Below are 17,699 nucleotides of genomic sequence, written 5' to 3' on the forward strand. Positions count from 1 at the left end.
GGCTTCATCCCTGCAGAATGAAACTACAACATCTGAAAGAAGGAATGCTTGGCCATTAAGGCCATGTTTGAAACTTGGCGCCAGTTGGAGAAGCCAGGCATCCAGTCATGGCCTGCACCAATCCTCACAACTAGGAGGACCTCTGGACGACCCATAACCTCTAGCAGCACCAGGGCTGCTGATCTCTTTCCCAACTATTGATTTCAGGACCCACTTGATCCTGAGTGCCCAAAACTGGTGAGCGGATGTATTATACCCTAAGTTAAAAATTCTTACTCAAGGAAGTTGAACTCACCAGGTTGTGACACCCACAAATTTTTTCTGTAATCCACTCATAGAAGAGCAACAACGTGACTACTGCTTTCAGCCACAGGTCGTGGGTCTAGAGCAGCCGGCCCGTTCCTCTTGGAGAGATGCGTCTATGCGGCGGGCTTCTTGCCTGTGTGTCGTGGTCAGCCGCGCTCACACTGACGCCCAGGTCTGGACCACAGAAGCTTTGTCCTCCAGCTTCTTCAAGGTTCAACACAGTCTCAACTGTGGGTCTTGGGACTTCTGATGGCCAAGTGTCAAGAAGACAGGCGTGGAGGACTGAGGAGAATGTACCTTGGCAGAACTGAACCAGAAAAAGACTGAGGCCTCTCCCAACTTTCATTGAACCACTGGTGACTGTGATGAATGATCTTCGGAGAATGTTATCGCAGAGCTCTCTCCATATTACTAAAACAATGTTACCTTCGTATTTACCAAAATGAACCACCTTTCTCCATGACAAGAGACATTGCCTTTACCCCCAGTGGCCATCAAAAACCTACATTCTGCATGGATCCCTGACTAATGTAGAGCTACCAGTTTGAATCCACATCTAGTAAATTTGTCATCACTTGGAGATCACTTGGATTATGAAATTACACCCTGGAATAGCAGTGCCTGTGTATGCTATCCACCATCAAAATAACTGAGTTTTCCCTATTCCCAGTTCCACATTCATCTATTATACCTCTTCCAGGCAAATCAATCTCTTACAAGTAAAGTACGGAAGCATCCCATGAAACATCTCAATCCTCGGTGAATTCAAATAATTTTTATTGAGGATCTATTATGTGCCCAGAACTGTATTAAATTCTGATTATACACTGATGAATACATTACAGTGCTTGCCCCTAAGAAGTTTACATTCTAATGGGGAAGTCAAACAATTAAACAGAATGATGAGTGCTACAGCAGTGGGATGATGGCCACGAGAATCCCCTCATCTCTGATCTTTGACCACCCAGGAAGCTCCTAGTTGTCCAGGTTACTCAGATGATCTCCTAATATGCCAAAGCAACCCGCAAGATTCAAGCCCATAAGCAGCAGTCCCCGGGGGAACCCCTGCAAGTGGTGATTGTATGGATTCTGTTTACTAATGTATTATTTCTAAACCACCTGACTTTTAAACAAGTTAGGTGCCCACTTACTAAGCGCCTTCCCCATTATGTCATCAAACTGGTAGCCCTCAGGTTGTAGCTGCTTGCAGGTGGAATCAAGCTGTGAATTTGGAAGACGTGGCTTCGAGTTTGGGTCCTGGCACTTATCATGACTGTGGGCAAATCACTTAAGCTCTCTAGTCTTTGGTGTCTTTCTTTGCAAAATAAAATTGACAGCGTTATATACTATACCTACCTCACAGGGTTGTTGTGAGACTCAAGTGAAAATGTATGTGAAAGCACTTTGTAACTTTGTTATTTCTAATCACCCCATTTTCCATGGGTTCTTCCTCCTCCCTTCCAAATACAGTATTATAATTTACCAGAAGGAGGTATTCTTGCCACCTTCATGCAAGTGAATGGTACAAAGAAGATGAAGTACGTGCCCTCCTGGATATCTGGATTCAGTATAAGAATTCTGATGCCTCACAAGATGACAAGGGTATAATCCAGAGGACCAAAGCCAGGACCCTATTGCCATATAGACATTCCACCATTAACACACCACTAGACCTGGACACCAGTCAGCCCTCTTGATGGAAGGCTTTCCCTAGGGCGATTGTAGAGAACCCCCTCTTGGCCCCAGAGAACTAGCCAGACAGCAATGATTCAGGGAGTCACCTGGGCTTTGGCTACCAAAGGAATCACCAGCCACTCCAGTGGAGCGCATGCCTCCTAAGATAGAGTGAGAAGACTTGGTTATAAGGAGACACTGACCCAGATAAGCAAAACACAAGCCACCCCTGACTGCCTGATTTATTATAGTTGGGCTGGCAAGAAAAAATTCTAGACATTCGTTTATAGCAAAGATTTGGTAACACATTCCTTCTTCAAGCACACTTTATCCCTCAGGCCAATCTGGCTCTTATCTCTCTGATTTTGACTTGTCTACTCCTTGTCTGTCTAACAGACCTGTGATAAGCTGTGTTCCTGGCTAACAAGTCTCATATCACACACACACACACACACACACACACACACACACACACACACACAGAAAGAGGTATGTTTTCTATTCTACACACATGGCCAAGCCTTAGTCTAGCCTTCCAGTTCTGGTGATTCAAAATGGATTTTGGATTGGCTGATCTAATTTGAGTCCAGTCTCACTGGAACAGTCTGTCCCAGGTTGAAATACTGACTCTGTTGGTCCTGAGAAGAAGTTTAAATGGAGTACCCATGGAGCCATTGATACTCAACAATCCTCTAAGGGAAAAAAATGATTTTGTCTTTCTACATAGCTTCTATACCAGCTTCTCCAAAACTAAGAACATATTAGCATGTAACTCCAGGAATAGCATAAAGTTTCTACAAAAGATCCCTTGAGGGCTTCCCTGGTGGCGCAGTGGTTGAGAATCTGCCTGCCAATGCAGGGGACACGGGTTCGAGCCCTGGTCTGGGAAGATCCCACATGCCGCGGAGCAACTGGGCCCGTGAGCCACAACTACTGAGCCTGCGCGTCTGGAGCCTGTGCTCTGCAGCAAGAGAGACCGCGGTAGTGAGTAGTGAGAGGCCCGCGCACCGCGATGAAGAGTGGCCCCCGCTTGCCGCAACTAGAGAAAGCCCTCGCACAGAAACGAAGACCCAACACAGCCAAAAAATTTAAAAAAAAAAAGATCCCTTGAGTGAAGAGATTGATGATTATATACCAAAAGATCAGATAGGATTGGCATCCCAGAAGCTCTGAAGTAAGATCTTAAGCCTGAAATAGAAAATTTCAACTGTAACCCACTCCCTCAGGCTCCCTGGGCAAGGAAAGAGGATTTTAGGAAAAATATTGATTGTGTCAGTTTCCAAAATAGTTTTAAATGGGATGGAAAATAATTCACAGTCTCCTCCTAGCTATATGTCAGAATAGCTGAATCTAATGTACCAAATCAGTGAACTGAGAAATTCACAAATCTTTTCTTAAGGCTATAACGTTAAAAGTTCATTTTAAGACTTTAAAAAAATCAAAAACAATTAAAACAGTGTTTTCTAGTTTACAGTCCCCACTTGCCGCGGGAAGGGAGCCAGGGAGACTCAGGGTACCAGCCACCCAAGGTCAGAGGCACTGAGCCAAAGGACCCAGCGAAGAGCAGGCCTATGCCAGGAAGAAAAGCTGTTGCTGAAATGACAGCCCAAGCTTATGAAACACGATGAACTTCAGCTCATGGTAACTGAGAAAGAAGAACAGACTGATCCAAATCGGGAAAGAGATTAAGACGTTGGAATAGGTATCAGGACAAATGCGACTGGGCAGGAAATGGAGTCACCTACAGCCGCATGATGTTTGTCTTACAGTAGCCTTTCTCATAAATCGCAATATTACATCCTAGTTTCCTTTTCAGAAGTAAAAACTCCTCAGTATCACTGATGTCACTTACACAGCCAGCCCAAAATAGAAAACCCTTCCTCACCCACAGACATACCTTTTACGATCTTGGTTGACATAATTTTCTTTTTCAGAGCTTTTTAATTTTTTCATAAATCTTTGATGAATTATTTTATCAATAAAAATTTGTCAATAAATAACTTCCCTGGTTGAATTCTAATTCCTTCTTTGGTGATTAACATTGGTAATAAAAATGAATTACTTTAATAGTTTGTCTGCCCTTGCCTGTCCAAGGCTATGTGAGAAAGAAAAGCTATTCCCTCACAGATTACATGTAAGTGAGCTAGGAACAGTTATAGCCAAACACCAGGCAAGGGTAGCCAAGGGGATGTTTGATAGTGACACGCAGTGAGCATTCCAGTTTAACCTTCGTCTGCAAATTGTACCTCTGTCAGAGGCAGTCAGTTCTCTCAGTGCCACATCAGGATGCAGATACTGCCTAGTGAGACACAGACACGTAGGGTAGAAAAGAAAAACGCAGGCAGCGTTTTGCAGAAAGAGGTACCTGCATGCAGAGACTAGCCACTCCCCATCGCTGGCAGGAATGCCAGGCTTTTCAGAAACTCACATTAGAAGTTCCAGCAGCAGATGGAACCCGGCCAGTAGACACAATGGTGGGGCTCACGGGGAAGTTTCTGTAATTAAAGACTGAACTCTGAACACTTTCAAACAGACTAAAAACTCTCTCCTATTGGCAACAAAGACTGATTTTTTAAAAAATTATTGTTCTTACTCCATTTGGTAAGGCATGAATAAGTTTGGGAAATAAAGGTAGTCAGTGGATTACGGCCCTGAGGTTAAGAATGAAGAAGGTAATCTGATGGTACCGAGAGAGATCACAAGCTCCTTAGCATGAGAGACTGGAAGTTACTACATAGGAACATCGCTGTGCGTCCTTTCCAGTGTGGTGTGTATACAGTTACGCTGAAATTGACTGCCTAGTAAATTTGCAATTGGTTCTTATCTTTGTGTGAGTTCAGTTCTTCTTTGTTGAATCTTTTCATGGTGTTTATAAAGTTCAAAATGTATAAAGAACTTTTCAAAGCGAACAGTTAACCGGTTAGTATCTGAACCAGATACCGATAGTTACTATCAATGTTCTAGAATGACCAAGCCAAATAAGCAGTAGCTCCTTAATAAATAAAATTTATTTCAAACGAAATATATACAAATCACACCAGGAAGATGTAATGCCATCTCTGTCACAGCAGCATCTAGTGGGAGTATAATCCCAAATTTCTCATCTTTCCCACAAAGCTAAATTTCTGTAAGCTGAAAATCTGCATAGAGAATACTATTATTTACTAGACCAAAATTTGGCAGCAACTAAACCATTCTTTGTAGGAATTAGTAAAGTTAAACTCTTTGAGGGCATTCTTTCCTTCAATTTATGTAGATCGACTGCCATCCATCTTCCAGACACTGTGTAAAGCGATGGACCTCACGTAGCAAAATCCTGGAGTTCACACTCCAGGATCAGAAAAAGACATTAAACCAATAATCATTCCAAATGAATGTGTAATTACTAACTGAGATTAATTCCCTGAAGGAAAGGAACAAGATACAATGAGAGGGTGTGACAAAGAAATCTGACCTAGTTTAGAAGGTTTACAGGAAGAAGTAAAAAGCTTGTGCTAAAGTAAGAACAATGAGTAGAAATTTGGGGTAGAGGGGTGAGGCGGAAAGAACATATCAGGCAGAGAGACCAGCAAGCACTCTTCAGTGAGAGAAAGCAAAGCTCCCCAAGAACTAAAAGCCAATGTGGCTGAATGAACTGAAAAGAACTCCAAGGGACTGGAGCCCTGAAAGCAAAGGTAAGAAGGCTGGGAGGAGAATCATAGAGGTGGGTAGAAATCAACCTATGGTTTTAGACGCCACACTAAGGAACTTGGTCTTCAGCCTAAGAGAATCCAGAAGCCCTTGCAGATTTTAGCAAGAATCAAGTAATAAATTTGTTTGCCTTGTTTTGTTGTGTTGTGTTGTGTTGTACACATAGAGAGCCCTCAATATATATGATTGGATAAATTTGGGAAAGTTGTTTTCCTCACAAAGTATCTCAGAGAACTATTATTATGTTTTCCTAGATCAAACTGATTATCAGAATTATAACTCAGAAACTTCCCCTTAAAGAGGCTTTCTGAGATTATATATTCAAGTGGTGGCAAGAGTGTCATTATTACAGCCTTATCATGTGCGTAGTGCATTCAGGGATACTGTCTCTAAAACAGATACAAAAATTATCCCAGTAACAGCCCTACTGATGAAAATATCTTGGAAGCTTCCATGAGAGTAAATGAAGGGGTCATTACTATTTACATACTATTCTATAAGGGGCGGGAGCTCAATTTAGAATGAAAAGAGGTGATAAAAGAGGCTTAGAAACATAGAGATGCCCCTATTTGCGTGCACACCAACAGCACAGGAGGTTGCTGTCTCTCCTCCATCAGCCCTGCCTTCAGAGATACCCAGTGCCTCCAGCAACTTCACGTCTGGGAACTAGGGCAGGAATTGGTCTTCTCCTTGGCTTTCCCCGCAGACTAAGGTATAGGCTTTCTCAATTCTGTTAAATCAATTATCACTTGTCCATCTGTTTCCATTTTGTAAAATTAGTTGACTTCTTTCCTTTTTTATTGTCTCTTTAGCTATTCTCTTTGTCCTGTGTTATACGTTTTGTGTCCTTTTCCTGTCATAATAATGATGTTTGAGGAGGGTATCTGTATGTTCAATCTGAGACAATTAACTAGAACTTTCTTATTGTTTTAATTTGCATTTCCTGGTTGAATATGTTTTTCATCTTTATAGACCATTTTTACTGCTCCTTCATGAATTACCGGCTCTTATCTTTTGGCTGTTTTTCTATCAGGAACTAGTCATTTTCTTATCAAGTTTAGTAATTCCTTTTTATATTATGCCTATTAACTCACTGTGTGTAAAATTTGTTGCAAATATTTTTTCCAATTTATCATTTACTTTTAACTTTTATGATTTTTGTACGTGAAAAATGTTTTCAGTTTTTATGTACTATAGTTTGTGGAACTCTTTTATTATTAAAAATCATTGCTAATTTAACATTTTAAATTATTTCATTAATTATTGAATCTTCCAGTGATTTTATGCATAGAATGCTTACTTAGCCTGATATCAGTAAAACACTTACATTACCTTCTAGATATGTTTAAAATTTCCCATTTTTACACTTAATTTTTAATTCGTCTGGAATTTGTTCTGTCATGTAGGACAAGGAGAGATTTAAGAAATTAACTGAGAAATATAGTATGTACACCAGCAAATACATAAAATATAGACAAATTATGAATAATTTAACAAGTAATTTAAAAGCAAATACCCATCCTACCACAATGTGAATTCTTGTCTAAGGATCTACTTTTGGGAGAATCCAAACTAAACTAATTCATCCTGGAAATGGTCTAGGAAGCATAACCTCAGATGGGTTTCTCTGGAATTGGATCACTCCCTGGCCAGATAGCAGCAAAGAGTGCATTGTTAGCGGTAAGTGGGTTGCGGTGACCCCTGGCATGCGGTAGGGTTACTATTGCGAAGAGTCTCATCTGCGATGAGTTGGGATGCAGGAGGAAGAGGAGACACTGAGCTTGTGCAGTATCTCTACCATTTGAGAGATACGGTGACAATGGTTGCCATAAAGGGCTGTAGATATGGCAGGTGAAGTACCATGGATACATCACTGAAAGAAAATGGTGGGCTCAAGTCAGCCAACCACCAACTCAGGACACAATGTAAAATCCAGAAAACCTCTACGACACCCACGTTTATTGCCAGTACAGGCTGAAAATCAGGCCTGATTATAAGAGTAGCAGAATTGCAGAGAAGACTTACACAGCCCTGGCAAATTTACCATGTTAAACTCGAGGTCCTGAGAGAGAAGAAGTGAGAAACTTGAGGATGAAATGGGGACATATGGATCCCCATGTTCTGCTGAACTATCTAGGCCTCCTCAAGTGACCCACTTTCTTTTATTCAAGAATAGTCAACTCCTCTTGCCTGGAGACCATTCAGAGACCTCACAAGAGTCAGATGACTCACAAGATAATACTTGCCTTCATCAAGATTGGCCCCATTTTCTCATAGTTCATAGGCATAAAACTAAGGTCAAGTCTCAGCATGGCCCACCTGGGGAAGTACTGTTCTTATTTTGGAAGCAAACGAACTATACATCAAAAGTTCTACAATACCTAGGGGAACTCCCATAACTCAGGATTTTATGTCCTAGAAGTCCAAATATTATGCTGGGATGGATTTCTTAAACTTGGAAGAAGCACTGACTTACAGTAAATAAGGTGGAAATGCCAGAACAGCTTTATCACAGTTTTAAGAAAGGGGGAAAAGGCTTAGAGAGAGAGAGGATACCCCTGAATGGATTTAATGCTTAAGACCAGAGAATTCATTAATTGACTATGTTTCCCAGGAAAGCCAAGAAGAAACTCTCTTCACTAAATCAAAAAGGAAAGTGCTAATGTGGGAATAATGCATTGTTGAGAAAATGCCGTGAATCTGTCCTTTTCAAGCTGGGGTGTACCCTCAGGAACGCTGCCATAGAATGAGCTCATCAGTGTCAACAAAATGAGAGGATTCTGGAATAGTAGAGGCCAGGTGTTGCCACTTAACTGTCAAAGTCAAGGTGGGTGTAACTACTATACGGGGACGCAAAGCCAGAATGGAAATCGGGGATCCTGACCCCCAGTGATCTGTGGCAATAGCTAATAGACCACAGCGTTTCCAGGGACACAATAGGTGGATAGTTTTGTAGATGAATAATGGTCCTTCCAAAGAGGTCCACATCCTAATTTCCTGGAACCTGTGAATATATTACCTTACATGGCAAAAGGGACTTGCAATGTGATTAAATTAAGAATCTTGGGATGGAGAGATTATGCTGGATTAGCTGGGTGTGCCCAGAAGAATAACAAGGTCCTTTGTCAGGTAAAGGAGGCAGGAGGCAGAATCAAATAAGGGGAAGTGACAACAGAAGCAGAGGTCAGAGAGAAAGAGATTTAAAGACGCTATGATGCCGGCTTTGAAGATGGCGAAAAAGGCCATGAGCTAAGATGGGCAGGCAGCTTCTAGAAACTGAAAAGGCAAGGAAATGGGTTCTCCCCTAGAGGCTTGAGAAAGAGTATGGCTCTACTGACACCTTGACTTGGGCCCAGCAGAACTGATTTCAAATATTTAACTTCCAGAACTCTGAAGTAATACGTTTGTACAGTTTCAAACCACTATGTTTGTAGTAATTTGTGGTGAGGGTTAGTTGTATTTATCAACTTGGCTAGGCTATCATACCCAGTTATTCACTCAAACACTAATCTAGGTGCTGTTGTGAAGGTATTTTGTTAATATCTACAATCAGTTTGTAATTCTTTAAGTGAAGGATTTTGCCCTCAGTAATGCAGGTGGGCCTCATCCAATTTGTTGGAGGCCTGAAGAACAAAAATGGAGGTTTTCCAGAGAAGAAGAAATTCTGCCTCAAGCCCACAGCATGAACTCCTGCCTGAGTTTCCAGCCTGCTGGCTTGCTCTACAGATTTCAGACTTGTCATCTGCAACAAACTCATAAGCCAAATTCCTTCAAATTCATAAATTTATATAGAATCTCCTATTGATTCTGTTTCCCTGGATAACTCTGACCAAAACATTTGTTGTATTAACAACAGGAAATGAATGTAGGTAGCTAACAGTGGTATTGCTTGATCTATATAACAGAAAAGACCAAAAGTAGGTAGGTCAAAGATTGATGCCAGACATGAAAATAAAAAAATCACTAATCTTTTCCTAGTTTCTACACTTGAGCAAGTTTGAGCCAATCAATGGAAAGGAATACCAGTTCTTCCCTGAAATACCCTCCGATTCTTTTGAAAATGGACCTAAACTAGGAAATAGGTTCTTTTGAAATGGACCTAAACCTGGGAAATACAATGTAATATACCGAAGAAAGAAAAATGCACAGAACATTAAAAGTTTGGTTGAATAAAACATGTGAGCTGACACTGATACCAGAAGAACCAAAATGCTATCATAGGTCTTCCTTACAGTGGGAACATTTCAAAGCCAGGTGGGTAAATAGAAGCTGCCCAAGTTAACCTGAAAGGGGTCCAATGGGTACAAAGACTATGGTCATTTCTCCACTTCCTAAGTGCATGTTAGATGGATATTTTTAGCAACAGTTATAAACTGTTACATTTGCTCCCTAAACCTTGGATTAAAGCCCACAGTGGGAGAAGGGGCCAAGTGAAAGCTTCTGAAAGTACACTCCCTCCAAGATAGTAAATCAGGAAAACGCCACACACTGGGTGGAACTACGGAGATTTAGTATCACTCTCAAAAGTGTGCACCACCAGATGGTAGAGGAGTGGTCTCCATCATGTCCACATTTAATTTGCCACTCCAACACCTGCAAAAGTCAGATGGATCACAGCAGACGACAGTAGACTACTGTGAACCTAACCAAGTGGGAGCCCCAATCTCAGCTGCCAGGCAACTGTTGCACTTATTATGCAGCTATTGATCTGGAGGATTCACCAGGAAGGATGATAAAAAGCGGTTCACATTCACTTGGCATGAATCACAGCACATTCATAATCTTGACCCAGTGTCATGTTAACATTCTTGTGATAAACGGACCTTGTTTACCTGGAACTTCTGCAGAACCTCATAGTGGTCCATTCTACTGACGACATCACGTTAATTGGAGCTGGGAAGCAGAAAGTAGCTCTGTAAGAAATGCCCTTGTGAGGCATATTATAAAGATGCGGGATCCTGCCAAATTGATGTTTTTAGAATTTCAGAAGTTTGTGACATGCTAAGACATGCCCAAAGAAACCGGCAAGTTATTACTCCTCATACCTTTTATCACTAAGAAAAGCATAATGCCTTGTAGTCCTTTTTGGATTTTGGAGAAGGAACATGCCACATTTAGAAATACAGCTCTGACTTATTTATCAGTTGACAGTTGACTCAGAAGCATGTAGTTTTGAGTGGGGCTTTGCAACAGAGGTAAGTTGTGGAACAAGCATCCTGGTCCCTAAGATCATGTGATTCAGCAGATCCCTTGGTGCTAGAGGTATTTGTGGAATATAAGGTTGCCATTTAGAGTCTTTTGCAAGCCCCAATAGAAAAGTCACAGCACAGACCTCTAAGGGCTTGGAACAAGGCTATGCCATCTGAAGCAGAGAACTAGTCACCATTCCAAACAGATCCTGGATGCTACTGGACTGAACTCCTCACCAAGGGGTATTAAGTGACCGTGCAGCTGGGGCTACTCACCTTGATCTGGATATCACATTAATCACAAGGTGGGTGGGGGGGAGGGGGAAGGGGGAATAGGGAGGGCATAGTAGCCATCCATCATATTGTGGAAATAGTACATTCTGGATCAGACCCAAGCAAGTTCAGGAGAGCGTAAGTAAGTTATATGAACAGGTGTCCCAGACCCTTACGTTACTCAGTTACATCAATGTCTCATCTTTAGTGAGCTAACAGAAAAGGAACAGGTAACAAAGAAGGAAGAACTGAAGCCTGGTTCATGGATAGGGTGACTTGATATTTCTGCAAGCTGAAAATAGGCTGCTGTTGCACTACAGCTCGTCTCAGAGAATCCCTGAAAGACAGTGTTGAGGGGAAGTCCTGCATCGCTCACTTTACCATCAGATGTCAATGAAGAAAGGAATGGCCTAAGGTAAGTATGCACCCAGATTCCCGGGCAGTGGCTTGTGAATCAGGGACTTGTAGCGACCAAGACTGGAAGAGTGGAGACAAGGAGATATGAGGAGGAATCATGTAGATGGACCTTCGGGAGTGAACACAAAATGTGCAGATCTTTATGTCCTGTACCAGTGCCACCAGAGTCCAACTACCACAGGGGAAGCATGGGACAACCAGGTGATATAAATGACTCATCCACTGGAAGCCATCCAGCTTCCTTTTCAACTGCCCCGACACTGAACAGAATAGCCTCACTGGCAGGGACAGGGGGTGACAGAGGGGAGATCAACATTAAATAAATAGTTACACAAAGTGTTGTTTGATAATGATTTTCAATACTAAAGGAAACAAATATAAGGTACCATAAAAGTGTAAAAGAGGGAACCAACCTTAATCTGGGGGATCAGAAAATGCTTCCTTAGAAAGCAAGATCTAAAAGTCAAACAGGAGGTAGCTAGACAAAGAGGAGCCAGGCAAGAAAGGAAGAGTATAATAGACAGCTGTGTGAAGGCCCTGAGATGGGAAGATGTTGGATACATATGAGCAAAGAAAAGAAGACCGATTGGCTAAAACACCATAGGAGAGTAGAAGAGGAGGAGAGGCGAGGCAGAAGAGATAGGGAGGGCCCAGTAAAGCAGGGCTCTTCAGTCCATGGTCAAAGATCCTTTGTTGCTATTGCTGTTCTTGACATTGTTGTTATAATAGCTCTTCATCATTCTCTCTTTCTTTAGCTACCCCCTATTCAACTTTCAGGTCTTACTTCTTGAGGAAACATTCCCTGATCCCTCAGATTAGTGCTGGTTGTTAATGTTTGTGTTTATATTAAGAGCAATGGAAACCATGTAAAAGGACCTGGCGATAGATAAGAATTTGGTAATGACTGGCATATAGATGATATATGTAGAGTAAGTAAATAAAAGCATGATCCCAAACCAACTAGAGGGAAAAATTTCCTTAAGAGAAATTAAGAAGGAACAACCTGAGAATTAGGGAGAAATAAGGGAGAAGAAGATAGTGTCCTCAACTCAAGGGAAAAGAAAATTTTGCAAAGAATATTTTTAACTATGTTAAAATTTGAAAAGGAGATCAATTAAGATATGGTCAATGGACAAATATATCCATTTGATTTAGCAACAGGTGAATCTACACCAACAGAAATTGGCAAATGCCAAAATCAAGGCTTAATTTATTGTTTTCTTGATTGTCTAGGCTTAAAGTGATAGAGAAAATGTTAATAATGCAGATTAAACTTAAAACTTTGTCCATGTCTGTAGCCATTTCACTGTGAATAACAAATAATTAGGAATAAAAAAAATTGAGCACATATTCTTCCTGTATTTGAAAATCATTATCCTAGTCAGCAAAAAAGTTGCTCACGTCATTAACTCTCAAGTGAATTCCAATACGCATCCTCATTATCATTTCACTTTCATCTTATTCATTAACGGTAAATGAAAATATCAATCAGCATCTCTGTAGGAACTATATTTTTTCATCAGTGAAACCATTAGTTAGTTATAGATACAAGAATGACAAAAATCAATGAAAGTATTCTGTGAGAATCAATGGCTATAGGGAATTTACAATAAAAATATCAAATATTACTATTTATAAATTGTGTGCCACACATGTTTCATATCAATAAAATTTTTAATAAACTTAATTAAGTATACATGCTTTTTTTTTTCAGAGAGCCAATTGTCATACATTTACCAGCATATTACTATCCCTAACCATCACCAATAATCATTACAGAAATGCTCAGAACATAGCTATATAAATTAAAACAAATTCACAAATGTGACTTTGAAATAAAGAGATATCACAAAAATGAGAAGAAAGGAAAGTTAATGCAAATTAACTGCATTAATGTGGTTTCTGTGGAGAGTCTAGATAGTTGACTTACAAATTTTGGAACAAATGCCATTAGAAATAGCTTCAGAAACAGAAAGTCTGACTTTTCACTCATGATTTGCTAAATTGGTTCAGCTACTTTAACCTTCACATACAACTTTTAGAGCCTCTGCTACATTTATCTCACATTACTGAAAATGCCTCCTCCCTTCTTAGTTAAATAAAGAGGAATTAAAGTTTGCAAAGGAAACAGGGAAATTAACATGAAACAGAGGAATATGGCGGTAGTTTTAACGTACTGTCCACAATTCATACTTCCAGGCCTAATTACTCTGTCATTAGGTGTGGTCTTGACTTAGTAACTCACCTCTAATAACTAGAATACGGTAGAAATGACAGAATGTGTCTTCTGAATGTAGGTCTAAAAGATAGTACAGCTTTCATCTTTCTCTCTTGAATCATTCCCTCTCGATAAGCAAGGTGCCCATATGCCATAGGACACGTGAACAGCCGTCTGGAAAGATCCACAGGGCAGGAAACTTAGGCCTCCTGCCGACAGCCAGCGCTAACTCTCCAGCCATGTGAATAAACCCTCTGGGAGGCGGTTCCTCCAGTCCCAGTCAAGCCTTCAGATGCTAAAACCTGAGCTGACCTCTCCACTAAAATCTCTTGAGAAACCTTGAGCTAGAACCACCCAAGTAAGCAGCCCCAGAATCTCCTACCCACAGAAATTGTGATGTAATAGATGTTTGTTGTTTAAACCACTAAGCTTGGGGGGAAGGATTTATTATGCAGCAATAGATAACTGATATAGATACTATGGTCAATGAACCTAGGCAAATTTAGGAACTGCAATGAATGCAAATTTGAACTTCTCTAACAAGCCATTAGTGTAGTAGTAGACCCAAAGACACCTTGCTTTCACCTCCTTGCTGAAGGATAAATGATGGTTCCAGAGGTGACAAGAGAAGAATTCTTAGAGAAGGAAGCATTTAGTCTAGACTTTGAAACTTAGGTTACATTTTAGTAAGTAGGACTGGATAACAGGTGTCTGGATTGGCATATTTGTGGTGACAGAAATTACAAGTTCTGAGAACTATAAAATAGCTGAATAAAGCACAGGAAAACTTCTAGAAAAATAGTTCTCAAAGTGAGACATCTCTTGGGGTGCTTATTTGAAATACAAGTCCTGGGTCCCTTTCACAAAATTGATTTGGTAGATTTAGCAGGGGCCCAGGAATCTATCTATTTAACGAATATCCCAAGTGATTCGTATGCACATAGATGATCCTTGAAATACAATATGAGAAACTGTGCAAAAGGAATAATGAAATCTCAGGCTGGAAACATAGGTTAGGACCAGATAACTGGGATTTAAATGCTGAACTATGTGGTTGATATATGATACAGTGAGATGCCAGTGAATTTTTAACAAGTTTTTATTATGAAAATTTTCATGTGCATGTAGAGCTAATGGTCATCACCCATATCTAGCGCTCATCAAGATTTTTGTACATTTGCTTCATTTTTCCTTTTTCATAGTGTTGATCTTGCTAATAAAGTATTTCAAAGCAAATCATAAACATGTTATTTCATCCCTATATCTATCTAAATGTGACTCTGAAGGTATGGACAGCTTTTTAGATAACCACATTGCCTTTATCATACCTAGAAAAAATTAACAGTAACTCATTGGTATCACCTAATACTGAATTTATATTCACATTTCATCAACTGCCTTTAAAAAACCATCCTTTTAGTATCGAATCCGAATCCAAACAAGGTCTGCACATTGCTTTTGGTGTTATATCTTGAGACTATCTTAATCAAGAGCAATCCTTCCTCACCTCCCTCCTTCTTTCTTCATGTCACAGACTTGGTGAAACTGAACATTTGTTCTATAGAATGTTACATGATGTGGGTTTGTCTTCTTGCATTCTCGTGATGCCATTTAACTTAATACGGTATCCCCCATATTTTAAATTCCGATTTATTTTCTTCTTTTTTTAAAGAATACTTCATAGGAGTCTGAGTACTTCATAATGCATGAAAAATCAGGAAGCACATAATATCAGTGTCTTCTACTCTAAATGATGTGAAGATTGATGAATGGGTTCCAGTGGTGACAAACTGATCCTTCCGTGGTCAAATTCCCCCAACAAACTTTGATCTAATGGTTTCATTCATTGTTAATGATTGCTTAAATAAAAATTTTCATTAGGGGTTGCAAAATGTTGATTTGTCTGTCTTTTATTTCTTCTATCCTTATTAGATGGGATTATTCTGAAAAGAAATTTTCCTGATGAACTAAGGCAAGACCATCTGATTACTCTGAAGTACCATTCACATAGGAAAGATAGGACAAATGCTTAATTCTTTCTCATAATTGCCAGTTGTTAAGGTAAGACTACAAACAATGGTGAAAACAAAACTCTTGGGGGGTTTTTTGGTTTTGTTTGGTTGGCTGGTTCATTTTTTTTTTTTTTTTTTTTTAGTGTTTGTAACCTGATCAGAACACTGCTTAGGAGAATTCATCATGACTTTGACATTTTTATTTTAAATAACCTGTAGAAGAAGGCATTTCAAGTTAATATTCAATTTTTAGCACCTCTTTTTAAAAGTATTTATTTATTTATTTATTTGGCTGTATCAGGTCTTAGTTGCGGTGAGCAGGCCTTTGTTACGGCACACGGCCGTCTCTCTAGTTGTAGGACGTGGGCTCCAGAGCACACAGGCTCAGTAGTTGCGGCGCACGGGCTTTAGAACCCACGGGCTTAGTTGCCCCGCAGCAAGTGGGATCTTAGTTCCCCGACCAGGGCTCGAACCCGCATCCCCTGCGTTGGAAGGCGGATTCTTAACCACTGCACCACCAGGGAAGTCCCTCTTGGCACCTCTTGAGAAATATTTTTTGACTTCTTACGAATTGAATAGTCATTAAAACCCAAGAATTCATAAACCCATTGGACACATACTCTACTGTGGCTGGGCAGAGCAACGTTTAACTTAAAGTTTCAGCGGCAACAACAGCTTCAACACTTGTATAATGCTTGGCTAGACATGAATTGGTAGCTCTAGACATGTAAAGAACAAACTAAATGTGCCTATTTGGTTTGTTTACTTTTTATTTGAGACAATCTCAAACTTACAGAAAAGTTGCTAGCACAATACAAGGAAATTTTCTACTATACTATTTGAGAATAAGCTGAATATTTTAGTGAGTATTGCCTAAAAAGGAGAACATTCTCTTTTCTTACATGACCACAATAAAGCCATCAAAGTCAGGAAATTAACATTGCTACCATCCCTAGAATTAGCCCATTTTTTTTAGGAACCCTGCATCTTTTTAGTGGGCAATTTATTTGGAAACTAAAATCTGAGAGCTAGATATGCTCATTGCTGAACCCAAGCCCTGAGAACGAAAAGAGCTAGGGAATATATGTAGGAATGCACACCCACTCCACATTTATAATCTATGTTTATTCCTATATCATCTATTTTACATATTGAACACCATAACTTGATATCAAAATCTCCAATTCAAATTCAACATTACAGTTTTGTCCATTTCCATATTTGTAACTCCCTTCTCTGACAGTGAGAAACCTTACTCCTATTTTCCTCAAATGCTTATTTTTTTCATTAGTCCTTCTGTACGTAACTAATCCAGCTCTCCACACACAGAGAAGCCCTCCTCCTTCTGCTTAAACTGCCATACCCTCTACTCAGGGGCTACTGCCATACCCTCTACTCAGGGGCTACTGCCGTACCCTATACTCAGGGGCTACTGCCATACCCTATACTCAGGGGCTTCTGCCACCATCCAGCCCCTACAAACACATTACGTAGTGTCTGACATCCCGTGACAGGAAGCCTCCGCAGAGACACCCTCTTCGTGCTACCCAGGCTCCAATCCCATGCCCTGGGCCCCGTGTTCCACCCCAGCTCAGATGCCTAGCTTCCTCTGCCCACCTGATGGAAAAGAAGGAAAGACAAGGGAGGGTGAAGAAAAAGAGCTTCCTGTTTATTCTCAGGCCAAAAGAAATGTATTTCACCATGAACAACACACACACACACACACACACACACACACACACACACGGTCCATCTCCATAAAGCTATAGAAGATATATATATAGTCTATCTAAAACTAAATCCAGTCTAGTCCCAGAGATTCTTTTGCCCAAGGAGTTGTAAATGGCAGGTTAGGTCAAGTCCCTGCGAATACTAGCAAGAACAACTTTCAGTCGTTTCTGGGCACTGCAAAACCAGGTT

The 17,699-nt window shown here is 40.4% G+C and overlaps 1 protein-coding gene and 1 long non-coding RNA gene across 3 annotated transcripts in view; one reads left to right on the forward strand and one right to left on the reverse strand.

Annotated features, from left to right (window-relative positions):
• GRID2 (glutamate ionotropic receptor delta type subunit 2) overlaps positions 1-2,434 on the forward strand; it is a 1,417,069-nt gene extending 1,414,635 nt beyond the window's left edge. Inside the window, exon 16 of one of the 2 annotated variants that reach the window (XM_082391643.1) lies at positions 2-2,434. In XM_082391643.1, coding sequence (XP_082247769.1) covers positions 2-157 — 156 coding nt within the window. In that variant the 3' untranslated portion in view covers positions 158-2,434. The remainder of the gene's footprint in view (position 1) is intronic. The other variant, XM_082391645.1, reaches the window with a different exon arrangement.
• LOC309628630 overlaps positions 1-17,699 on the reverse strand; it is a 130,296-nt gene that overhangs the window by 78,784 nt on the left and 33,813 nt on the right. The window lies entirely within an intron of this gene.

This window comes from Balaenoptera borealis (assembly GCF_965194805.1).
Source record: "Balaenoptera borealis genome assembly, chromosome: 4".
Classification (NCBI taxonomy): domain Eukaryota; kingdom Metazoa; phylum Chordata; class Mammalia; order Artiodactyla; family Balaenopteridae; genus Balaenoptera; species Balaenoptera borealis.